Here is a 26,584-nt window from a genome sequence, read left to right as displayed (position 1 = left end):
ACAGACTTACGGTTGGTCTTGTTTGAAAAAAGAAAAGTAGCTGATTATTGCGGGGGGAAAAAATCACACACACACGAACATTTTTTAATGGAATATGTTGTTAGGTTTTCTATAAAAAAAAAGGTTTATGTTTTTCTTAGATTAAAAAATAAAATACAAAAATACGGGTTGCAAAAGGATAACAAAAATCTAAGCACACTTTTTTTTTAAAAATGAATCAATTACTCTCCCTACATAAATAACTTAAAAAACACCTCATAAATCTGATTTCTAGAGTCTTAGAATCTTTCCAATGACATATAGTTTGTCATGATTCGATAAAAAATTATATGCACAATTTTGACGCAAACTTAGGTGTCCTGTATACGGAACGGGTGACAGTTAACAGGCTACAGGATGTTAATAGTGAAGTATTATGCAACTTTAATGCATTGGGTCAATGATAGTTTTGGCCTAATGGTTAGAGAGCTATAGAACTCAAAGGTTGCAAGTTCGAATCTCAGGCTGTCAGGTTTCCAAGGCTTTATGGAATACTGTTCACAATCACATTTATATTTTTTTAAACCATTTACATAATAAAATACGTCAAAAGACTTAGAATTAAGGTTTTTCATAATTACTGTATTACTTCAAAATGTCTTTCTGCTCCTCCTACAGTTTAGTATTGAAAGGATTTTCACCAAATTAGAATTACAGTTTCAGGATATGCCTTTTCCACCTCTTTAAACATTTGGAAAGCCTTTTAGCTAACAAAGACAAACCAAAAAAGGGAAATGGGTATATTTGAAATACATTCATTTAAAAGGTATATGTATTACATGACATATTGGACATGTTACGGTGGGCCTAACGCTTCATTCTCTACCTATGTCGCAGCAGACCTCCATCCTCTAATGCAAATGAATTATCATGGTAAGTGTTCAATGAAGTGTTAAACTTCAAAAACAATTTATTATGACAACTGTAGCAGTTTTTTAAAGTTAAATGAGTCCACATTTATATGACTACATCAGCAAATGTTCAAAATAAAGCTGATACATTGCAAAGTCAGCTTTCCTAAAACCAAATAAAAGTATTTTTAAAGGAACAGCCTACACACTTAGCAATGCAATTAAATACATATAAAATATACCATTAGAAAACCATACAAATGGTGAAATGCTAAAACAACTCAACAAACCTAACAGAGATAGCCCTGAAGAAATATTTTTATATATATTAGTATAAAAAACCTTATAAATAGAAGCCTACATATATATATACTAAGCCTATATTTATATTTAATACCTTGTATAGTTTTAGAAATGTATAAATTCAATTACACAATATTTATGTTTTTTAATACACCAATGCAGATTTAAAACTTTTTGAGCAAGAAAAGGTTTCTAACGTTGATTCACGGTCAAAACCTTTAAGCTTCTTAACCGTTTCCATGGTGACTCATGAAATCTGACATCCATTGGCAATGTCTTCATGTTGTTCCTGTGAGCCTGCGTTAACTTGGGGTAACTTGCGGGAGGTTGATTAAACTGACCCTTCAAACGTGTTCTGGAACCGACATACACCGAGTAAGCAAGAGTTCAGGGTTTAGCTGACGGTAAATGAACCCTGATTTCTGTAATGCACCCACTATAGTCCCATCATATGCTGTGCCGTCATGTCACAAGGTATACTGCCCTCTATCGGATCATTGTATTATTATTATGAACACAAATAAAAGTTAGACAAAGAAAACACCGTTTATCAAGTGTAGAAGATTAAAACCCCTTTCACAAAACATGTTTAATACCTAAATATAAATGTTTTATATGATTCTGTATACCTCTTGATGTATTTTAAATGCATTTGCTTTGAAGTTTTGTACATTACAGTTGTGTGATAGCAGCATGTTTTGATTTCATGAACATTGATAATTGCTTGTTATAGTTTACCTTGGAAAGGTTAGTGCATCATGTTAAAGGCACCGAAAATGAAACTTCTGTCACCATTTACTCATCCTCAAGTTGTTCAATTCAATTTTATTTATATAGCACATTTCACAATGTGCATTGTTTCAAAGCAGCTTTAAGGAGAAAATAAGAAAAACAGAACATCTAATAAATAAATGAAAAAATGCAGTCTCTCTGTGAGATCATTTAAATGGACAAATTGATATCTGTCTTATACAGTAAGTAAGATCTAGACCATTGTAGTGACTGTCCATGAATACCGGTATAATTGTGTAAATCATCTAAAGGTATTTTATTGTCTACAGTATTGAACGCAGCACTAAGGTCAAGCAGGACTAGAAGTGAGATGTTACATTTATCTGATGCAATAAGCAGGTTGTTTGTAATTTTAACGAGCGCAGTTTCACTGCTATGATGCGGTCTAAAGCCTGACTGAAATTTTTTGAGTATGTCATCATTTTGTAAGAAAGAGCACAACTGAGTGGACACTACTTTTTCTAGTATTTAAGACAAGCAAGGGAGATTTGAAATCGGTCTAAAGCTTCAAAGTTCATTGGGGTCTAAGTTTGTTTTTTGGAAAAGAGGCTTAATAACGGCCAATTTAAAGGCTCCAGGAACATGGTCTAGATTGATTGACGAGTTGATAATGTTATAAATGGGCTCAATTGTAACTGTTGCAATTGAAACATTCTGTTTTTATTTGTAAGGTTATTAAAGGAGCCAGATCTGGCAAATTCTTTACAAAACTATAGTATTCAAGGTCATTGTTCTACCCTGTGAATAACAAGTTATACGGCTGATTTCTACAGTGTACCTGTTATATATAAGATGGTGAACGGTGACATTGTCGCTTTGAGGTTTAATTTCTATATTGGTTAGATTGGTTCTGTGAGATATAATCCAGTCTGGTGTATTATTAAATCGATGATGGGGACTATGGATGTGTTGTGTGCTCCAAAAGAGTGTAGTAGCCTATATTAGTCTATAAATACAGCTGCTAATGCATCATTAGCACTATCTAAGTGGACATTAAAATCTCCGACAATCAGTAATTTATCAATGTTAACCAATAGTTCCGATAAGAAGTCTGCGAACTCTTTCAGAAAATTAGTGTAGGGCCCAAGGGGGCTATACACAGTAGCCAATGTAAGAGAAAGCAATGGTTTTTAAATTGTGGTTGGAAAAAGTATGTTCAACGTAAGCACTTCAAATAATTATAATTTATGCTCTGTTCTCTGAGTTACGAAATGAAAGTCTCTAAAGATTGTTGCAACACCACCACCTCGACCAACTGGACGTGGCTCATGCATATAACAGTTACTTGGTGGGGTAGATTCATTTAGGCCGTAATAATCATTTGGTTTAAGCCAGGTTTTGCTAGGGCAGAGTATATGAAAACTGTTTTCATTTAATTTACAATAACTGCCTTTGAATTTAGTGATCTCATATTAAGTAATATTAGTTGTTCCAACCCTGTACACATTTATTTGTTCTGTTGAACACAAAGTAAGATATTAGGATGAATATTAGCAATTTTCAGTTCTGGGGCATCATTTGCTACCATAGTTGAAAAAATATTGTATGTTTTTTTTTGAGTGTGTGTGAAAGCAAACCGTTCTGGGGCACTTTTGACTACCATTTTAATTTTTCCTACTGTGTTAGTCAATGGTTTTGACATTCTATTTACTGTTTGACATTTGACAATGACATTCTTCCAAATATCTTTCTTTTTGTTCATCATAACAAAGTATTTTATACAGGCTAGGAACAACTTGAGGGTGAAAAAATGATGGGTGAACTATCCTTTTAATACAAAACATACAGAAAAACGAACATTTCCACTGTATTAGTTATTATTCATTAAATTAATAAAAACATTTACTGTCTCTATATGTATGAAGCAAAAAATCTACTTTTGTTTATTTCTCTACCTTTCACTGTATGCATGCGTCGGCTCTCCATCACCATTCGTGTTTCTTATCGGATTGTGTTTGAGACAAAAAAAATGCTAATGCAGTTCTGTAGCTACAAAGGTTAGTCCTGTGCTGTGCACCTGGTGTTACATATTAGGTTGATGCATATTGAAGGAGACAGGGTGAAGGATAGACACACGCACTTATGAAGTAAACATTTTAAGGGTACTGTGACATGAAGATACAGATGTGTTTGTTTTATATCTGGGTCAAGAGTCATCATATACAATTACATAGCATTAAGAGCTATGCGGTACAGAGATGTTTGTCATGTTCTGCTAATAAAACATATTGTGTATGTGATATGAAAATGGCACTTCCTAAATAACACATTTGTGCGTTTACAGGCATTTTTCAAACTGATCTCTTCCTAAATTTTTTGTGATTTGAAATGTTCTGCTAAAATTATTTTTTTCATTGTATGATGGAATTATGAAAGTGAAAGTAAACCTATTTGTCAGCTATGGTGACCCATAATTGAAATGTGACCTCTGCATTTAACCCATCGAGTGAGTAGTGAACACACACACCAGGAGCAGTGGACAGATATCACTGCAGCGCCCAGGGAGCAAATGAGGGTTAGGTGCATTGCTGCCTGCTTGCCATGAGAATAAAAACGGTGACCTTCTTGTTACGAGTCCGACTCTCTAGGCCACTAGGCCACAACTGCCCTCAAGGGGAAAAAAAAAATCAAAAACATAAAAAGGTCAAATACAAAACTCAACTTTAACTAAATGAGCTCACAGGGCAGACAAGACATCAGGGTAGGATCACAAAACGGTGCAGCACAAGACAGCAAACACAAGGGCTTTTATTAGGGAAGCAAGTAAGGAGAGGTAACAAGGGAGACAGGTGTAGAGCTACTTTTGACGGGATAATGAATACGGAAACAAGGGGGTGGGGCTAAGAAGAAAGACAGGAGAGGTCTTGTGCGTCCAACACAGACACTACACATGGGACTGTCATGATCCCATCAGCCAGAACAAGATAAACAGCTAGGAGGACAGAGCATGACAAACCGAATATCATTACATTTGTACAACAATATAAATACTTTAATCATCTTTACACTTGAGATTTAAAGTGTACATCACAGACATTAGCCGACTTATAGGGTAGCTATTTGTATTTTGTTCGAGTATAGACACAACCAAAGAACACACAGCAACGGCAAAAGTAAAATGCTTAGCCTTGATTGCTTGACAAAGAGGATAATCAGAAACATATCAAAGTCGGCACAACATATTCTCCATTGTGACGTATTTAAAATATGCTGAACACAAATACAGATTTGTAAACAAAAAGTTATGGGGTAGCATGGACTACCATAATAGGGAAAGTCTGTTGAACACAAAAGAAGATATGTGAAGAATGTAAGAAAGACAAAAAGTTCTGGGGCACTTTGGACTACCATTGTTATTATTGTAGTCATTATACTGATTTCACGCCGGCGCCATGTTGAAATTTAAGCGTGGCAGAGGTGGGAAGAAAACAGACTGCAATGGTTTGGGCAACAAACTCAAGGGTGAGTAAATGATGGCATAATTTAACTGTTCTTTTAATACTGGGTTCAGTTTATACAGTTAGATGCATACTATGAATGTTTTACACAATAGGTATGTACAAGTGATACATATAATATAACAAAAAGGACAGTTGGTCATTCTCACAGATGCAGTGCAGTATGATTGTAATTTAAAGGTACATTTCACCCAAATATGAAAAATCTCTCAAAATCCCTCATGCCACCTCATATGTATATGACTTCCTTTCTTCAGTTCAATAGAAATGTATTATTTCACTTCAGAAGATTGTCTTGATTACTGGTGGCACATTACAATAAGGTTGTATTTCTTAACATTAGTAAATGCATCAGGTACGGTGTATGAAATTTAGCGGCATCTAGTGGTGAGGCTGCGAATTGCAACCAACGGATCACTCCTACCCTCCCCCTTCCCTTTCGAAGCACTACGGTGGCTGACACATAACTATGATATAGATGACGAGATGGAATGTGGATGAGTAAATTATGAGAGGTTTTTTATACTATCTTTTAACTCTCAGTTAAACTCTGTCCCAAATGCAGTTAGTTGTCAAAGAATCGTATTCAACACCATCTGAATCTCACTTACACGGTTACCTCTGTGACGTCTTTCTGCTCCTCCTCAAACTTTGAAATAACTGCAGACACGGTGCCTGTGGCCACGCAGGCAGAGGCATGTGTCTCTATACAGGCCCCACTGCCTGCACTAGTTACTGTCTCTGTACTTGTGTTATCCGTGCTCCCAATGTGGCCACAGATACCCTGAGTGCACGGCAGGAGATGTTGCATCTCCATGGAGAGCTCTTTGCAGCGCAGGCCAAATACCACAGGACTTAGCGACTGTGCAGAACAAAAGACGATGAAAAGTGCCAGTGCCACCGCGAGTCTCTCCTGATGCCGCGAGATGATGATGAGAGAGGGGAGGATGTGCAAGCTCATCTGCAGGCAGTGGATGAAAATGGTGCGGCGGCCCTTACTGTTTGAAGGTGTGAAATGACCGGCACGCCAGCCCTCCAGGTAAATGACCACGTAGCTTCCGATTATGAGTATAATCAGCAATGACAGCTGCGTTAAAGCACTAACAATGCAAGCCATGCCTTCCAAAGCTGTAGAGCACTCTGTGTCCAGTCCAATCACGTAGTCCCAGGGGTTGCGTACGCAGGCTAGGACAGTGAACACCACAGGGTTGAACAGGGCAAAAACACAAGACGCCAGCATCACCCAGTGGCGGTAGCGCTGGACAAGAGCCGGGTAACGGAGCGGCAAGGAAACAGAGAGACAAGTGGTGACAGACATTAGCGTTAGGGTGATCATCAGACCTCGTGCCATCACTACCTGCAGGTCAAAGAGGATCCAGCAGACAATTCGTGAGACAGGCCATCGAAGGCTGCGTAAACTGTGCACCACTACACCCATAATGTTGAAGATGCTCACGCACATGCAATGCAGACACAACAGGACATAGCGGGGGTTCTCACGCAGCTCCGAAGAGTTCTGCACAATCACTACGATGAGGCAGGTGAAAATAACGGTGACAATGAAAGCTCCTGAATGGGCAAAGGCTTTGCCCATTTCCAAAAGCTTGCTGTCTTCAATTAGACTGGAGCTATTGAACCCTGTGGAAAGTGGAAAGTTGTGACACTTTATGTAGGTAAAGAGAACTAGGTAGCAGAAGTGTAGGCCTACTTCACATAAATTGATTTTTTTTGTTTTTGATCAATTTAGTTACAGCAATTAAGCATATTTGATCAAACAGACAGATCATGTCAACAGTAACTCAACAGGGTGAAGAAATTGGAATGGATCCTGTGGATCAAACAAGGGTTAGATACAATTCTGTGCTCAAGAAAAACAAAGCAGAAATCAATGAATGTTCCTTGCATAGCATATAATGCCAAAAGATATGCCTTTATTTAAAAAGGGAAATATTCACTCACCTGTTTGAAGCAGATCTAAATCTATCCCAGCGGTGGTGTTAGTCATTGTCGCTTAGTGTGATAAATCAAATTTTTGTCTCTCCTTACACTTGATTTGATCAAAAATAAAACTGCTTTATCCTTGTCAGTTCTCCCTGTGTCTCTATGCCTTTCTTATGCTTATTTACAGATGAGAAGTGTTTCACCTGCAGCAACCGGTTTTGTCACAGCATCTCAGATTTCGAAAACTCCCCCCTCACGCATGGTCATTTTCAATGCTGTCACAAAAGAGTCCATGTGGAGTAAACCACATGCTTATAAAATTGAAAATGATCACTCTTAAATGAATGCTAAATTGACAATACTTAGGACTTAATGCTAAACTTACATCAGATGACAGCAGTTTGAAGTTATAGCTGCACTCAGTTACATTATGCCATTACTATTTTCCCTGCTAATATCATTCCTGATTTCACATGCTGTCTGATATCGATCACAAAATAAGACAAAATTAGACCTAAACAGTTTTAACAAATGAAATTTCCTAAATCACAACTAATAAGCTCTCCCTATTTTTCATAAACATTTACTTAGCATCTTTAATCAAAGTCACGTCAGTGTCAGAGGGGACCTTCCCCTGACTGAAAAAAATTCTCCATTTATTTATCATTGGAGTTTGGGTTCCTCGCCACAGGGACGTGTTGGCTTGCTCGCCGGGAGACTGCATTTATTAGATATTATTTACTAGAATGATCTTGGTTGTTCTATAAACACCATATTTTCTCCTGTAAAGCTGCTTTTGAACATTGCACATTGTGAAAAGCGTCAATATATATATAATAAAATTGAATATAAATGACTTTATGCTTCAATTAAAATGATCAATGAGCAATTAGGAATAGTTATGACCTACAATAAATAGTGTTGTGAATATACTTTATGTGATATGATGAGTTTGCAGGTCTTTTGATTGTTAAAGGATCTTCTGTGTTCCCATTTATATATTTATCTTTAATAGATTTTATTCTTTTATTCTTAATATGGAATAGTTTTATCATTGACAGTCGCTTTAATTACACAAACCAGATGCAATGTTAATGTTAATGTATATTGAACATGACAAACAACATCCCTTTAAATCATATGCCTAATATTACAATAGGTTGCAATTACCACAAATCGGCTTTTGCAAAGAACAACCAGTGGGAGATATTACTGAAGATTTGAGTTTATTTAAATCCAGGAAATATTATTTTTGGCGTAATATCACCTTTATATGTATTGAATTCAACCCCTCAGAGTGCAAGAAAATGCCAGATTAAAATGTAGAAGAAAGTAGCCACAAACTATTTCCTCAAAATGAACAATGTTGGTTTAAAATCTTTCTAGATATAAGCAAATAAAACAGGGTGACTGGCCAGATGTTAAATGAAGTAAAATAAAGACCTCTAAACAGTACATAAGCAGTATTAAAAAGACAGAATCAAGTAAAAAAAAGGCTCTGACCAAGTAGGTTTACTGTAAATATTTAAAACAAGGTCTTCAACTCAAACCTTCCTAGAAAGATAATGAAAGGCATCTCTGTTATTCTGTATCCTCACAGGGCTGATTCTCCTTCTGCTTCCGTCGGCTAATCTGCATCTGCAGCTGCAGCTTGTTGGTAAAGAAAACTGTCCTCCAGCCAACATCCTTAGCCAACGTTTCGACGGAAGGAGTGAGAGCACCCCAATGATTTCTCACCGTCTGCTCCCAGAACTCCTCTGAGTCACAAAGCTGTACAAAGAATAAACAACACATTTAACCAATGAGCAGCGTTACAAAAAAGAGGATATTAAATGTAATCCAACTGATCAAAGAGAAGATTTGCAATGAGAAAAAATGCTGTAGTAGTTAAAGTAGTCCTTACCTCTCTAAACCTACGGCAGGTGTGTGAAAGGCCTGAAATGTCTTCAAGGTTAAAATATGCCATGATGTTGAAGAGTATAGAGTTTGGGAGTCGTACAAGGTAGTCATATTGGCCCTGGCATAAATTTATGGAGTACTGCAAGATGTGGGGACCGAATACCATGGCCACTTGACCTGAATGAGTTGACTTCGGTTACTCGAAAGAATTAATTTGGCACAACAACCCAGCAACATTTGGAAATTATTTTAATAGTTCAGTAAAGTAGCAAGCACAACAAAATCAGACTAAAATGAACAATTGGCTTACTTTGCAGATGTCTGTCTTCTACGTAGTCTTCGTGTGATTCTCTCAGTTCTCCTGGTTTAGTGTTCCTGCTATCTGATCTCAGAGAAATCTTCCACCATCTCCAAATGACCTGATGTAAGGAGTTCATTTAAATAATGTAATTTAAGTTGCAAACTATACAGCTAACTACCACATCGGTTTCTTAACCTCTAATGCAGCTTTACTATATAATACACTTCGTTTCATTCTTAGTTATTGTTGAGCAATGTTACATATTTTAAGCAAGTGTCCATTTTCTTACAGTTATAAGGAAAGGTTAAGATCATACGTTGTGTTTGCTTAGATTCATTTAACAAAACATTATACATGTAAGCTAATGCATTAAATAATGCTAATGAGATCTTCAGTTACACTTTACCGGGCCAAAACTAACAGTTCAGAAACAGACGATTTCGAATAAAAACTCATTTTAACACACAAACCTCAGACCGTGTTATTTCAAAGTAAAAATAGTCCTTTATAGGTGCACGACCTTGTCCTCCGATCTCAAACAGAGTTTCCCCAAGCAAGCTCGCCATTGCCTAACTCGTTTGACATGTTACCATGACAACAGCCTTCTTTGACCGTCAAAACGTGATTTTCACACAGACCATCGTCATTTAGGTTCATTTTCTAACATCCATGATCAATGGATGAATGGCGTACAAAGTAATTGTGTTGAAACAAATAACATACATTATATTTATTTTCGCACATTAAACTGTTAAGTTACACGGGTCTGTGCGTGCCACTGTCGTGTTCGTGTCAGATTACGAGTAACACTCATAGTCTCATAGTCATCACATAGGCTTAACATTACCGATAATTAAATATTGTCCCTGCTATTTATAATATTATATAATGTAATGGCAACACGTTTAAAGAACAGGATCGTTTCTCTTTACAATAGGCAATGAGCCTGATATCTGAAAAACAGCACACTTCACATAGGCCTAATGTTATTTCACTCATATTTTCACCAGATTTACGTAAACGTATATCCATATGGAAGTTAAAAACCTTTGTTGGATTGAAACACTTTTTTTTAAATAATTGATAAAAGTAGCAGATGTAATAATTGCTTATGCAAACACAAGATGGTATTTGATAAGCACTTATGTAAAACTAAGTGTTACTGAGCATGCAGGTATCACATTGGTTCACCTTAATCATCTGATTTTGCCTCAGCAGAAGGGTTCGATGTTCTGTTAACTTTTTTCGTATTATTATTATCCATCAACGTTTTGGGGTGCTTAACATGCTCAAAACATTGTCGGACATCAGGGCAAAAAAATGTAAGGAGCGCTTTAATTGGCAAAAGGTGAACTTGTGTGGATAGCGTCAACACTTCTTGTCATATTGTCTTTCTTACTACACCACTGAAGATGATGATGTGATAATGATTTACGCGAACCATCAACACATTTATAATTCAGCAAACTTTGGGAAACAGGTATTGCAATCATCGCTGCTTGCAGCTATATTTCAATGATTTTCTTTCTCTTTCACTTTTATAAACATGTTCCTCCAACCATACTATTTAATAAAATATTTTGGCCTTGACTAACAAACTACTGTTCATCTAGAACACAATAACAACCAATAAATTTGGTCTGTCCATTATTTTGGGCAAAATCATTCATTTTGAATGAAAAACAACTAAAAACTGCAGAAGTAAAAACAGCAGACAAATATAACACAGTAGTTAAAAATCATTTAATATTTTATACATATATTTATATATGTACACATTAACTTGTATACCTGTAATGGTAACTTTTGATGTCCAAAATCCATAGATGGAGGTCAGACCTGCCATTTTTCAAGGTGCAGCTATAGAACTCTAAGGGCAGATCACAAAAAAGCATTTTCTACCACTTACACTTTTCAGTCTTGTTGTGCTGTAGACGCCTGCTTTATCTACAAACCTGCTTGTGCTGAGCTTCTCTGCTCTTAAAACAGGTGTGAGGTTTTAATTCAAAACCATATGTTCCTTACCTCCTTGAGGCAATTAGTCACGTACATTTTCCTGTGTTTCCGACTCAACAGAATGTAACATTCTGCTCAAGCAGGTGCTAAAGACAAATTCAGTTGTTTGGACACAGCATCTCTAGACAACATTTTGTTCTTCGGTTCTGTCACAGTTTCTCTTTGTGAATAATATGTTTTTTTCTAAGGATTACAAATGCTGATATGCACGAGGATCATACTTTCTAGGCATAAAACATTACTAATTCAGTCAAAGGCATAAATGAGGAAGGAGAATCGCATCGATTCCAACTATGTTTGTCCGACAGAATACACAGACGGTTTGGAAAACACCATCATCAGCATATTCACAGCTCTTTCTCTAGAAATGTCAAAGACCCAGTGCATTGAATAGGAAATCTTGAAGATCTTGAAGATATTATGTTTAGAGGACTGGTGATGCGGAATGTGTGCATGACTCTGCTGAGATGTGGCATAAAAAAGCGCTTTAGAGAAAGGGGTTTGTGGAAGAACCTCCTGCTGGGTATGGTCCTGCCGGGCCTCCACCCTGAAAAGACAAATTTAGGCATAATTCTGAATTAAGACCTTAAATTAAAACATGTGAAACCCTTGTTAAATATTAAGAATTCAAAACACAGCTTGATTCTTACAAACGATTACTCAAATGGTAATTTACTAAATGTAAATAAGGGTCTATAAATCCACAGCAATGAGTAACTAACATCTCTTCCACTTTATGTTCATTTTTAGCCAATGATCAACACACCATGAAAGGGTTGCTGGAAATCCCAGGCCCGGTGACCGCCTGACCGTAGTTGCCCATAGGTTTTGCCTGTCCATAGGTAGGAAAACCACCTGAAAAGCACCATACAAGAAACAACCCCATGCAGATGTTGTATTATCTTAACAAGTGTTAAATACAGACTTTTCTGCTAAAGCACTGAACCTGCTACTCCAACATCATGCAACATCAAAACTCACATGAAAACAAAAAGCACAAGAAGAGATGCTTGATGCAATCCACACACAGCCTTTCTCATGACTTGAAATTATGCATAAAAGAAAGGCATAAGCCGCTGGGGTTTTGGGTCACCTTACACTCACAAAAACACAAATTATAGTCTCACATACCATTGGGATGTTGGTGGTAGGCTGCAGGTGGGGGAAAGGGACCTTGGCCAGGGAATTGCTGCTGGAAGGTCCCACTAAAACTGGTTGGCAGGCAGTAACTGGTCGAGTTTCCAAAGCCAGCTGGCATGCTCATGGAGCCAGTGCCAAATGAGGCTAGTGTACATAAAGGGAGACCAGAGTAGGAGTAGCATGTTTCATCTGCTCATTCCTTAAATGGACAGACACATAAAGGGCATGCTGACCTGACGGAGGCTACGTTTTACCTGTGGCAGGTGCTCTTCCATTGGTCTGGAACGGATTCATGGAAATCGTCTCCTGAACCATCCCAGCAGCCACAAATGGGTTTGTGGAAGGAGCAGCTGCACACAAAAATGTATTGAGCCCATTTGATACAAGCAAGTAACCGTAAATGAAACATACTAAAATGTTTGGTGATGTCTACCTGCAAAACCCTGTTGCATGTTGGGCTGGTTTGGAGGTGCAGCTGGTCCTGGCACACCTCCAAACACACTTCTGCAATCCAGAGTAAAGCATGCACAGAAAATAAATATATATATATAAACATACCAAGAGTAAAGTTTAAAGAATGCTGTAGGGTCATTCCGTTTTAAATCAATGAAAGTTTGAATATTTCCCTGGCTCAATTTTTTTACAAAAGCAACATCTGGAGTGAAGATAAAAAATTATAAAAATGCCACAATGAATAGTAATTAAGTAATCAATAAATTTGAAAAGGGATGAAAAAATGAACATTTTCACCTGAAATTTGGTGCCACATTAGAGGGGTATAAAATGACATGACAAATATGCCAGCATCATAATTTTATTTTTTACAGAGATCAGTATATCTGTTAGTAAATCTGGTAATTATGGCAATCCTTGATGCATTTTATGCCAATGGTGACTGCTCAAAAATGAAGCATTTTCCAAATATCATACATTTACATAAAACGTAGTACAAGGGCTGCTTTATTTTGTAGATGGAGCTAGAACCTTTTTGCCATACTTCATTCTGAAACCCATTTCAGAAGTAACATTTTAAACCAATTCTGACATGTATTCAAATTTTCATGGGTTTTCGAGCACGTTTAGGCTCTCAAAAACGTCTGAATTATTTTAAAGATTATAACAAATGGGGAACTTCCTCACATCATCAGTGCTCTGGCCACAATTAACAACATCCTTTTATCAAACTTTACCTATAACTCAAAGTAATATTTCATCTTATAAATAAACTATTCAGATTAAGTTAATGTGCCTAAATCTGATACATTATAACAGTTACTCTGTTGTTTAGTGCAGTTGTTTTAATAGAAAGAAAAAAGAATACATTTCTAGTTTCAACATTATTTGTTCTTCAGACATCCTCTTTGAAAGAAATGAAGTGCCAGATTTTTGAAAGATTACCCCCATTTAGTTTTTGATGACTGAAAATGTGTCCATTTTAACTGTTTTCTCATGAAGCCACATTTAGACCCTCAGATCTCTCGGAAGTGACCATATAGGCTTCAAAATGTAGTTCCCAACAGAGAAGTTGTCCAAGTACAATATTCTGAAAGGAAATTAAGGTATCTTTAATGGTTCTGGAGTTACAGGCATGCAAATTTTGTAAAAAACAAAAAAAAAGGCCCTTTCTTCATTTTTGAGCAGTCACCATTGTCATAAAATGCATCAAGGATTGCAAAAAGGATTAGATTTACTTAAAGATATACTTATCTAAAATAAAATTATGATGCTGGCATATTTATAATGTCATTTTTTACCCCCTATAATATGGCTCCAAATTTAGAGTGAAAATATTAATTTGTACCTCTTTCTACAAATTAATTGATTACTTAAGAAATATATATTGGTGGCATTTAATATTTTGCTTTCATCACTACTGATCTTGGTCTTGCTTCTGTAAAAATATTTTTTAATAAATCAAATTTTCGAGCAGGGGACCTCTGGTTGAGTTGACATGGAGTGACCATGTAATGTGAAGTAATTGACCCTTCGCAAGCAGTTTGATTGGCAGGAAATTTGACCAATCATATTGCAGTTATTATTTGCCCCGGTGACAGACCGCCATTTTGGCAACAGGAAGGAAGGGGGCGGGGTTTTGCGAAGTGTCAATTGCTTACCCTGGTGGTCCACCGGTTGAAGTTGAGTAACTGAGGGCACTGTCAAGCTCCGCCAGGGCAGCGTAACGGTCCTCTCTTGATAAACTGCTTAGAGGTGGGCCGGGAACCATACTAGGCAGTTGAGAATTGACATGCCGCCTGCTGAATGAAACCACACAAGCACACAGAATAATAAAAACAAGACTTACACAATTAACAATGTTTGCATGTTTATATATGCTGAGATTCTACAACAAACAAGCCAGGAAATGAGAATATGAGTGTGATGTAACACACAACAGATGGGAACGGTGTGGTACCTGTGTGGGGTTGCTGAAGGTTAGACTTGGGGGGGGGGTGAAGGTACACTGGCGTTTCCAAAGGAATCAAAGTTGGCAAAGTCTGTGCTGGAATTATTTTGTGCTACAGACGGCACAGGGTGAACAAAGTTCATTAATGACAGAGACTGATGATGATGAAAATAAAAGTGAGTGCCTGAAACTGTGGAGTCGACACATGGTAAGGTAAGCAACTGCACAACGACACTGAGCTCAAGACATGGTGAATTGACAGAGATCATGCACAACAGTCATACAGAAGTGATGTTTCCTTATTCACAACAGAACTGACATTGAGATGTCAACGGGTCCATTTTGATTTCACATTGACCTAAGGAGAACATTTGCTCCTACCTGAGGGCCTGTTAAAATGTGCAAAATTAGCAAAGTTTGAAGAACTGGCAGTTTGAGCAGGAGAGGCAGCAAAGATATCTCCACCCAAGTCAGACAGGAGGTCAAACTTCTTTTCCTGTCCTGCAGACTGGGCCTGAGCACGACTGGTCCCTGGAGACTGAAAAAGATATATCATTCTCAAGTTATGAACAGTGAAACAAAAAACGAGATTAAGATCTCAAAGATGCTTAATCAATTCCAAAAGACCGTCAACTGTGGCACAGTCTGGTATTAGTGACTAAAGTGCAAAAAACAAAGGCAGATCCTTGGTTGAAGAAGATCCTGGTGTGTAAATACCTGGTTGGATGAAGTCTTGGTAAGATGTAGGGTTTTCAGAGGCTGGGGAAGAACCTCAGGGGTGCTACTGGTACTGCTAGCAGATGAACCAGATATTGAGGCCTGGACAGAAGCTATCACTTTGGCTTGTTCTGGGGGAACATACCTGCAAATGACAACAACAAAAAGATCCATTCTGTAGGCCACCCCTTAATATTTCTATTTACAAGTAAATATGGTATGCGGTTAACTGATGTGTGCTTTACAAAGTAAACAAACTGTGAAGACTTCCATATTTGTCTGATTAACTTTAATGTCATTTTTTACCTCATAAAGTCATTCTTCATAACAATTCATAAATACATATGCTTGTAATAAAACACTACTGCCCGCTTCCTAAGTTTTTTGTTTTTGATGAATAGTATGTGAATCATCAAACAATCACTACATGTATCATGCGAATTTTTTACAGCTTGTGTTTTAAAGAACACGCATAATTAATGTTTGAAAATAAGTGAGTCACTTGTGATATTAAATAATACAAAATAGTCTGTTCAAGTCAGAGCCAATGAGAGAGAGAGTTGCGTCAACTCCATTGACTCCAATGGAAAAAGAAATTCACAGCAATGGTGGTTCATGGAGCCTCTCACTCGTTCCCAGAAGTTCCTAGTAACGCACGGAGCTGCAAAACAGACCAATTGTGCCGAACTTCTATCACATTCAAAGATGCAAGACATTTAAAGAATAAAAAAAAGAAAGAGATAAAGCATTTAAAGAGAAAACATAACTTCCTGTAACTATCTGAAGGCTCCATGAATCACGTGACTAGACATGAGCACGGTTAACCCCGGTTACCACTAAATCCTCCTGAAACCGAGCTGGCTGTGGTAATGCAAGGTATCGATTATTTTATTGATGCGTAGCTTGTCCGCGAAGCACTGCTCTGGGATCAGAAGGAAATGGCGCACAATCTTAAAGCAGTTTGAGTTGCTTAGAACATGCATTTAAAAAAGCAACACCCGTCAAACATGATCATTATAAATAAACTTTATTATCATGAAAATACCCGAGGAGGCTTGAGGATCAGTGATAAAAACATGTCCTTAGGCTTTTCCTAGAACTACAGCTGTGTCCCAATTCGGGGGCTGCGCTCTTTGAAGCCTGCATTTTAAGACCAATTGCCTTGACAGCAGCGCGACTAAGGGCAGGTAAGGCTTTACTGATTCAAAGGTTGCTTCAAATGCAGCCCCGAAATGCGACCTTATGTCCGCTAGTTTTTAAGGATAGAACGAATGTATCCTTTACGGCTTTTGCTATACCGAGATACATTGCGCACCTGTAACGGCTTGAAAATTTTAAATAATCATTCAAAACCTTAGTTAAATAAAAGTAAAACGGTCCATTTCAGTGATTTATTATTATATGTGACGTTAATTAACATTATTGATGCATTATTGTGTTTTAAATTTCTAAGGTTGGTTAATTTAATATACTGTTGGGCTGTTCAATGTCATATTCTCTAAAATAAAATATGTATTTTTTCTGGCTCCGTATTTGTTGTAAAAAGTCAGAAACGTCTCTGCTGTGTCATGAGCAGCAGGTGACGCAATAAGGAAATCCTTTGGGAGGCTAGACCGTCTCGTTTCAGTACGGTTCTTTGACTATTGAGGCTGGGTGCTTTGAAAGTCCTCGTTTTTAAGTCCGCGACCTTAGGAGCCCCCGGATTGGGACACAGCTTACATGTGCTATGGTCTTCTTCTGCAGTGCGTATTTGGAGTTTCTGCAGGAGAGCGCCCTCTGGCTTTCGGATGCAGCATCATTTTACCATACTTCACTCACAAGTTGTGCATAAATCACATAATATATATTTCTGGTTAATCGGGCAATGTCTAAATTTGACACGCAAAATATTAACTTCCGCTGTCGCGACTCTCTCTCTCTCTCAATGTCTCTGGTTTAAGTTATGTTAACAGACCTTTATCGACTTCTAAACTGAAACCCGATACTCTAAAAACCCATTACAAATTCATGAGGATACCCACGGCTTGAAGACCAAATCAACAGTTTTACTTAACGATCTGCCATAATAATCTGCAAAAAGATGCATTATCTCCCAAAAGAATTTGGGTTTTTAATATTTGTACTGCTGAGGATCAGTAAGTTGTAAAGCAAAAGCTGTTTTGAACAAACACAAAAAAGACATACAGTATGTGTGGATCAGACCTGAAACACCTTACCATCTTTTCTTCTCGTATTTCTCCTGAAGAAACTCTTTGACTTTTTGAGGTTCACGAAAATCAGGGACCACAGAACTCTTATCATCATACAACCCAAGCCAGATGTGTTTGCAAACCTGAGCATAACAGAAGAGCCTACTTAGACCTTAGCAGGTTCACATATACTAAAGTAACATTTCAAGTGTGCATTACCTCATTGCTGTGTTTTTGTAAAAGCTCGATTTCCTGCTGAGTAAAAGTCGTCATTGAGATGGACTTCACTCTGTGTGGAGGGTTGAGCCCTCGTCTGGAATACAAATAAAATGACATTAAATAACACATTCTAACTGAAACTTTAAAAATGTTAAATAAAAAAACTTATCAAGAACAAATAAATTAAAGTCAAGAAGGGGCAACAAAATTTAACTAAGAGTAAACAAGTTGATCCAACTTGAAGAGTATCCTATTTGATCAGATTTGCATTAGTGTGCATAATCTTGATATACATAAGCAGCTGTAATGTTTGGACAAGGTGTGTCACACGTTGATAAAAGTATGAGCACACAATTACTGCAGAAATAAAGTATATTTGCAAAACCACACAATATCTACACACAATAATGTCTTACAATAATACGAATATGGGTTAGGGTTATTATACAAGCAGATGCTATGAGGATGTTACAGAAGCAAATGGGACAGATTCTGCAGATGATCCTTCAGATGGGAGGGGTTACAGGCGTCTGCCCACACACAGTCCTGATAGAGGGAGGAAAACATCTTCTCTTAACCATCTGTCTAAATGAGAAGGGCTTGTGGTAAAAAACTTACAATATTCCAGAACAGGTGGTGCACACAAACGAGCCCACTGTCATGTTGACGTAGGTCGGGCCGCGCTGATCGCAATCAAAGCATTTCCTATTGGGAGGCAGGCTGGTCATCTCCCTAAGCATCTTCAGGTGCTTCTCCTCCTGTTTTCGTTTGGCACTCGCCGCCATCGCTAAATGACAAAGCTAACGGCTGTTAGGCAAGTAGAGCTCTGAGTTATGGGTTAGTCTAGTGCATCAACACGCCCGGCAGCGTTGGACAATCGGTCCACATAGGACTGCCAGGAATAGCCATCAACGAGCTGTTCTTCGCGAGATTGAATATACGGCGCTATTGTTTTATAAGTACCGAGACTGCCACCTACTGCACCGGAGGACGTTACGAGACATCATTCAGTGCGAGATGCTCTATAAAATATTTGACATTTTTGGTTTTATACAAAAGCATGAGACACCTTCAAAAAGTTTTTTGTGTCACACCCTGGTAAAGCAATTAAGGTGCACTGTGGCATTGATGGTGCATGTTCAAAAACTATTGTAGTATTATAAAACTACATGTGGTAATGTATGTGGTACTGAAAGATAATAGTATGTATTTATTATTATATATTATTCCCATAATACCTTGGTTCTTTTTGGGTGTGAAAGGAACAATTACTGGTGAATATAAAAATACATACGTATTTCATTACTTAATGTACTGTAAGATATGGAACTGCCTTAAAAATGAGACACACATACTAGTACTGTACAATGTTCTTATTATATCTCTAACTATTTGGGTTTGCAGATTAAGAAAAAAACATGACACAGTGTAGTTGTAGTAATACAATTGAGGTTTACTGTAATTAAACACAGGTTCCCAAACATAAAAGCATTTTTTTGCATGATACAAACATTAAAAATAGCTTAAAAATACCTTCTCTTGGCACTGGTTTCACATGATGTTGTGATTTAAACAAAATAATACCAAATATTTACTTAAGTATACAAAACATTATCGATAAATCTCTGCCAGCAGTTTTCATAGACGTGATACTTGTGTTGGTAGTAATGCTTTTTACATCCAAGATCCGAAAGGAACAGTCTTATTTAATTGTTTTCTTTAATTGTTTTTTTTTACTGCTGGATCCTCCCACAACTGCAGACTCGGCCTGGATAAGAAAGGCAAGAATGTTTCACACAGTGACGGAGCAAGTCATTAATTCACACTTTCCTTGAATAGATATTGTACCTTTCTCTTCCGTGTTGCAGGGAAATAGTCTTCAAGGCGAGACTGTCTAGTTTGCCCCATTTTCTCCTCCATCTCCCTCTGTTTTCTTCTCTTTGACAAAGACTCACGGAACTTCTGAATACGTCCTCTCACCTTGTCTTCCCTTGAAACATTGAATAAGGCCCAAAGATTAAATCAATACTACAAAGGGAAGTTTGACGTTTGACTCCATCCTCCCGGACAGAATCATAGAACATAAAGCAATTAATGTCTCACACTTACTGCACTTGGCAAAAAATGCTCATTAATATTTGACACTAGATTATAGACACCTACTTCAAAGGCTTTTCTTTGCATAAGAAGTGCACCAATCTCTCTTCATCAGGCTCCTTCCAAGCCAGTTCAGGTGTGTCAATTTCTGGTGTTTCAAAAAACAATTTACGTGCAGCTTCATATTGCCAGTTTGGAGGGATGGGGTGTGTCTGTAAGGATCACATTATGATTAATATGATTCAAAATGCAATGTTTACGAGATTTAAATGTCTATTCTTATTATCTTAAAGAGCCTATATAAAAATGATATAAATACAAATGTTGCCATTATTTGTTCGTCCTCAAGTTTTAAAAACCTTTTGGTTGACGTGTTTCATCACACCCTCTATCGTACGATGCTGTTTAATAAGCTTCAGAGCTCGTCTAGGCCCAAGGCCTCCAATTTTTTTACAGTAGTCACAGCCCAGTAAGATACACAGGTCAACAAACTGTAAGACATAAAGAACAGTAGAATGAAGCAAAATATTATCAGTAATTTTCAGTAAAAAAGAATGAATGTTTTACCTCTTCACGTGTCAGCTGTAGAGCTTCCAAAAGCTTTGGTAAGGAGTACTCTGTGACTTCACTATAACATAAATTTTAGGAAATATTAGTGATATGTGTTTTGTATTTAAGCTATGATTAGATTAAATAAGCATGTGTCAATATCAATGTAAGCAGCATTACAGCTTTTACTTCAATTACTATGACCTTTTTTACAGAAATGTAGAAACCACATTAGAAAAAATGTTTGCCTTGCTCTTACTATACAAATTCCATAAGTAATCCAAATCTACAATCAGAATATAAATGCAACTAAATAATATTTCTAAACTCTGCGTCTCACCTATCTCTCTTTGCATTGAGTTGACGAAGTAGAACAGTCCCTCCAAATGCCAGTGTGTCCATGTCCTCTGAGGCCACAGCATTAACTGTGCCACTTTTAACCAGATAAGCACACAGTGCTTCTGCTTCACCTGGAGCCTGACATTCAGGGAGAACGACAAACTCATTTGAACCTGATATCATCACACTACGAGTGAGAAATGAGTTAGATTAAAAAAATAGGAATTAATACCCTGATGTACGGGACACCCATGAGCTCTAGAAGGCGCAGACAATCTTGTGTAAGGGAGGACACTGAAAATGCTGGATCAAAATGTAGTCAGAATATTACAACTATAAATCAAGATTATAAACATAGGATCATATGGCATGTCATTGCATGAGATAATTTGACTCTATTTTAACATAGACTTTAACATATTTTTACACTCTTCCTATAGAGGAACATACCTGTGTTTGGGTTGTTTGAGCTGTTCCACCCATTGTTTTGAGCTCTTTTATTCAGCTAGAGGAATACATTTCATATTTAAATTTTTGTGTGAGACAATGTGTCAGTTTTTAATCTTGACTTTGAATGTACTCATTCATTAAATTATCCTGAACAAGTCTGCTAATATGTACAACTCACCACGGCTTGCTTTTGACAAGGAGGTCTGCCATCAAATACAAAGACAGGCTTTATATCGTGTTCCAAGAAAGTCAGAGTGCGGTAGAATAAGCCTGTAAGAGGGCTGTAACAACAGTTTTTATTCAATTTTAAGTTAACATTCCATTAAAAAACATCTACAGTATTTAACGAAAAATATATAATTTTCAAATAACGCTATTGATTTTAGATTACTGTGTCTTTTAATGCAACTTAATCTGTATTAAATGTTTTCTGAATTTACCTTAGCTTTAGATGGGGGACGGCTGAGCGAAACTGATTTATAACAATAGATGTATCCAGTGCAACAATCTTCCCTGGAGAGATACAAAGTTTCAACTTCACATGGCAGAGGTAAACATAACTTGAACACTACAACCAATAACAAACCTGCCAGAAGTGTAACTCCCTTAAAAAATAACCATTGTAAAACTATAGTTACCATGGTTTTGATGAATGGGTTACCATTTGTTTTACTATAGTTTTCATTAAAATATCATATCTAAACTATGGTTGCTATAGTGAGACGATGGCAAATTTGTGCTAATTTTGGTGTTATTTCCAGTAACGCGTACTATCCTATAGTTACTACTGCAGTGAATCATGGTTAATTTTTATAAGGTCGAGATGTTTTTCAGCTATTTTATCGTTTCTTTACTGTGTGTGAATAGATCATTTGGATTTAAGTTTTACTTTAACGTTACTTCACGTAGCTTTGTTAGCGGTTTCGTCCATTTATTACATTGTAATACACTGACTCTTAACTGTTACCTGAATAATCGCCGATCTCTTTACTCTTCACAGAAGCTGGCGCGTCAGAGCGAATTAAATCTGCTAACTTTACGATCCCCATTATTAAGATGTTTTTCAGTGTGGATCGGGGATTTCAGGAAAGCTGTTGTTGTCATTCATCACACAGCCTACTTCCGCATTGCCATAATTCTGCCTGATTGCCATAGTAACTGCAATGTGACCGCTACGTCTGCACGTCAACCAACTGGCGTTTCGCAGACAAAAAAAAAGGCCTGCGCAGACTCATCGGCATATGACATCAAGTACCGCGAGCTGAGGCGAACGCAAACAGAGCGGTCTACTCTCGAATCGCTATCGCGATATCATATGCCAAACGCCGATCAGATTGCGCAGTGTATAGCGCACCTATTTTACCCACTTCGTTTGCCGTACACGAGTTCCTGAAAGAGCGAAAGTTGAGAATGTGAAAAGATGATGATGGACAGACTCCGCATCTTATTTGACTAAATGTGTTGACAGGATAAATCTGGCCATTCACTTTTTGTGTGTAGTGAAACTTTGTTTCCTCAGTGAAGATGGAGCAAGGACTCGAGATGTCGGCAATGATTCCTGCACTGCAAGAACTCGCCAGGTAACATCAGTTTATCTTAACATATCTCGTTCTCCACATCAATATCATAACTAGAAATATTAATACAACAAATAACAAAATTAAAGCTTGTGAAAACACTCTCGTGTCGTTCCAGTGCTAGTTCGGTCGAGTACAACCAGGCTGTACAGAAACCTCGTCAGATACTTTGTCAGTTTATTGACAGAATACTGACAGATGTTGACGTTGGTAAGATTGAAGCATGCATCTACCCAATTTACTCATGTCAAAAGAACTTCATTTTGTTTCAATGAAATTTCATTACTGTCTTTTTTAGACCCACTGTCTGTTTTTCTGAGGATTAACGTAACCGTTTTACTTTCTCACGTTGCAGTTGCTCTCGAATTGTGTAAGAAGACCAGCACTGAGCCTGCATGTGTAATGCTTCTGGACTTTGTGCAACACATCATTAAATCCTCTTCATTGATGTTTATAAACCCAGCATGTCTGTCTGATCAGTTTAGAAACACAGAGAACAGCTGCACAGGTAGATCTACATGGTTTGACAACCTTAGCCATTAAATACATTGATTGTCTGACAGTATGCATCTTTTCCTAGATTTCAGTAAATGGATCATAAACCGCCTGCTGCGAATTGCTGCCAGCCCAGAATGTGAGGATCTTCACACGAAGATCTCCTATGTCATATGTTCATTACTTCATCTATTCAAAGCCAAGGGTCCAGTCATATTTGGCTTGTTTTCTGCAGAGCTGATACGTTTGATGCAGTTTATACTAAATATCAATCTCATGGTCAGACCGTCTCCACAATGGCCAGTAGTGGTGGAGTGCTTCTCAATCACATCCTCCGCTGTTTACCTGACCCCCTCTGTCCTTGAGCTGTCCTCCGGTGCCTCGGCACACGCGTTGCTTGTCACTGTATTATCAGTGCTGACGGATATTTTGCGAGGCATGTTTTTCCCAAAGGAAGTGGGCATCGTGTGGGACTCTGCTTGCCTCATCCTCTCCAATGGGAGCCCAAAGCTAAAAGCAGCTTCCATGTTACTTTTAGTTCGCATTGTGATCCTTGGAGGTTTCCCTGAAGATCATTCACAGCCATTTTTCTCTGCTTATTTGCATCTGTTGGATTCCTTGCCTGCTTGTAAGGAATCAGAGCTCAGGGTCTATGGCAAGGAATTCCAAAAACTCTCTCAATGTGTTTTCCAGCCAGAAGAAGGGCCACATGGCAAGTTTGAGAGAGTCCATTTAAACATGTTGATGGAGAGGCTGGAGAAATTAGTGGTTGGTGGGACTCTTGAGCAGCTGACGGTGATTGAAGTGAAAGCTACACTTTGTGATGTCTTCTGCTTTGTCCTGGAGTTCGTACCTCATGGATATGAATGTGCAGTAGAGATCCGGACGGAGAGGGTCACAGCCATTTGCAAAGCTTTGATTGGAACCATTGGAACCCCTGGACAGCAGGAGGTAAAAGCTTACATGAAATAGATTGCCCAATAAATAAATATTATAAGTTGAATAATTATTTATCTTCTGGGTTTTTTTACGGAAAATGTGTTATGTGAAACACACCCTTGCAGTAGTTCTAAAATCTCATTTGGTAACCAATAATGTCTTTGGTGGTGCTACATGTTTTAATGCACTTTATTCGAAAATAAAGAGGAAGTCAATATTTATGATGATTATCTAGATTGTGATAGTATCATGATATTTCGAAAACGATAAAACATTTGATATATTCTATTATATTCTATTATAAATTCTATTACAAATAACAGTTTGTTTCCAAACCGCTTTTAATAACATTTTATATTGTTGTTAAAAATTGACAATATTCAAGATTTATTTGAACTTTCTGTATGTTAAACAATAAATACATTATGTAGGGCTGTTAATTTTAAAATTATGAAAGTATTTAAGAAAGGTAAGAGAAGTTGTTATATTGTGCAGTAAAAGCACAAATAAGACATTAAATATCGACTCAGGCACAAGTTGGCAGCTCAACCAATAAGATTAAAAATCATCACTGCTCTATGATTCATATCTTATTTTTTTATATTTTTATGCAGCAATATATCTTTACGCCCTAGAGGATGCATGCTATGTTTTCCCTGTGTTACTGTAAAGTGAATTTTTTTTTTTTTTTTTTAAACAGCAAATTGTGGAAGGCTTCTTGTTCGCTGCCCTTAAGACAGAGGCCATCGCTGCACTGCAGGAAGTGCATGCAGGTGTCTCTGACCCTGCTGACTCGAGTATATATGAAGAGGGAGTTCCAGCCAAACGACAAAATCTTTCCCTTCCAACACAACTAAGGAGCGGGGCCAAAACCCAACCAATGTATACGTTTTTCTGCTACCTCTCAGTGTCTTATAGACTTATATACCTTACACTTATTCCCTCCATCTGTTCTTTGATTTTCAGGCCGGTGGACATGAAGAACAGAAGTGAGGTGTGGGCTGCTGTGGATAGTCGACTGGAGGTGTTGCTGGTCCAGCTGAGGGACCACACAGTGAACCAGTGCGTGAACGTTGTGCAGGGACTGGCGGTTATCTTCCACCTGGCAGCTCTTTGCTCCAGACACTGCCTGAATGCACCACAAAGGTAGTGCTCTAACTTTTTCACAGTCCCAATTTTTTTGAAGGTCATAGTTGAGTTGCATGGTTGGTGAATGACATTTTGAAAAATCTCTTTAGTGGCAGTAAGGAAAAGATATCGGAGAGCACAGATACAGCACAGCTGGTTTGGTTAAAGCCTCCTGTGTTGGCTCAGATAGTAGAGAGCTGCCGCACTGTGATGGCCAACACCTCTAAAGAGGAGGAGCTGGAGCCTCTTGTAGAAGCTTCCGTCAGGATCTTTGATGCTGTTCTGTACATTAATGGTAAAAAGCTTTTAAACCTAGAATTACATTTATTTGAACTGTTAACTCTTTGCATCAGGTATCGTCTATTCTGTGTTTACAGCCAACAGCCAGTCTGACACAAGTCACTGCAGGAATCTTTGTGCCCTACTGTCGATTCCTTGGGTGCTTGAGCATTCTTCACAAACAGTTTATCAGACAGCCTCTTTTCCTGCGAGTCTGATTGCGCTGTCTCAGAAACTTGCTCCTGCGTACTGTAAGTGTCTGGCCTTGAAAACAAACAGAGAGAAATGTTATTTCAGTCTATTTTCTGCAGTCAATACTGTACAACAAATTTACTTCAATGCTCAACTAATGCTTTTTGTTTTGTCTTCATTTATCCAAAGCTGCACAAACTCAAGCACACTGTGTATACCTGCTCGCTCTTCTGTCTAAGAGTGTGTGTGGTGACAGGGGGCGTCTGTTGT

The 26,584-nt window shown here is 37.7% G+C and overlaps 4 protein-coding genes and 1 pseudogene across 4 annotated transcripts in view; 1 reads left to right on the top strand and 4 right to left on the bottom strand.

The window, feature by feature from the left end:
- Window positions 1–6,050: 6,050 nt before the first annotated feature.
- On the bottom strand, window positions 6,051–7,448 carry LOC130416997 (muscarinic acetylcholine receptor M4-like). The gene is made up of 2 exons (XM_056742346.1): window positions 7,403–7,448; window positions 6,051–7,081 (listed from the first exon to the last, which is right to left on the bottom strand). Exons 1-2 carry the CDS (start codon window positions 7,446–7,448, stop codon window positions 6,051–6,053), a joined length of 1,077 nt encoding a protein of 358 aa, XP_056598324.1.
- A 1,141-nt stretch (window positions 7,449–8,589) lies between these two features.
- On the bottom strand, window positions 8,590–10,349 carry LOC130418082 (F-box only protein 36-like). The gene is made up of 4 exons (XM_056744035.1): window positions 10,055–10,349; window positions 9,594–9,702; window positions 9,288–9,460; window positions 8,590–9,154 (listed from the first exon to the last, which is right to left on the bottom strand). Exons 1-4 carry the CDS (start codon window positions 10,148–10,150, stop codon window positions 8,966–8,968), a joined length of 567 nt encoding a protein of 188 aa, XP_056600013.1. The 5' UTR covers window positions 10,151–10,349; the 3' UTR covers window positions 8,590–8,965.
- Window positions 10,350–11,682: 1,333 nt separating this feature from the next.
- LOC130417870 (arf-GAP domain and FG repeat-containing protein 1-like) lies at window positions 11,683–19,188 on the bottom strand (annotated as a pseudogene).
- A 510-nt stretch (window positions 19,189–19,698) lies between these two features.
- Window positions 19,699–22,829, bottom strand: LOC130417961 (probable flap endonuclease 1 homolog). The gene is made up of 11 exons (XM_056743841.1): window positions 22,672–22,829; window positions 22,145–22,217; window positions 21,883–21,985; window positions 21,705–21,759; window positions 21,487–21,557; window positions 21,256–21,392; window positions 20,934–20,994; window positions 20,726–20,857; window positions 20,433–20,578; window positions 20,118–20,259; window positions 19,699–20,037 (listed from the first exon to the last, which is right to left on the bottom strand). The coding sequence occupies exons 1-11, from the start codon at window positions 22,751–22,753 to the stop codon at window positions 19,972–19,974; spliced, it is 1,068 nt and encodes a 355-aa protein (XP_056599819.1). The 5' UTR covers window positions 22,754–22,829; the 3' UTR covers window positions 19,699–19,971.
- A 107-nt stretch (window positions 22,830–22,936) lies between these two features.
- Window positions 22,937–26,584, top strand: part of LOC130416983 (serine/threonine-protein kinase ATR-like) — a 3,874-nt gene continuing 226 nt past the window's right edge. The window contains exons 1-9 of the mRNA XM_056742337.1: window positions 22,937–23,284; window positions 23,400–23,491; window positions 23,637–23,789; window positions 23,862–24,727; window positions 25,416–25,597; window positions 25,682–25,861; window positions 25,954–26,138; window positions 26,221–26,373; window positions 26,504–26,556. Of these exons, the coding sequence (XP_056598315.1) occupies window positions 23,229–23,284; window positions 23,400–23,491; window positions 23,637–23,789; window positions 23,862–24,727; window positions 25,416–25,597; window positions 25,682–25,861; window positions 25,954–26,138; window positions 26,221–26,373; window positions 26,504–26,556 (1,920 nt within the window). The 5' untranslated portion in view covers window positions 22,937–23,228. The remainder of the gene's footprint in view (window positions 23,285–23,399; window positions 23,492–23,636; window positions 23,790–23,861; window positions 24,728–25,415; window positions 25,598–25,681; window positions 25,862–25,953; window positions 26,139–26,220; window positions 26,374–26,503; window positions 26,557–26,584) is intronic.

This window comes from Triplophysa dalaica, chromosome 3 (assembly GCF_015846415.1).
Source record: "Triplophysa dalaica isolate WHDGS20190420 chromosome 3, ASM1584641v1, whole genome shotgun sequence".
Lineage (NCBI taxonomy): Eukaryota > Metazoa > Chordata > Actinopteri > Cypriniformes > Nemacheilidae > Triplophysa > Triplophysa dalaica.
Note: the sequence above shows the minus strand (reverse complement) of the source record. Positions and strands in the feature narration are given on the sequence as shown.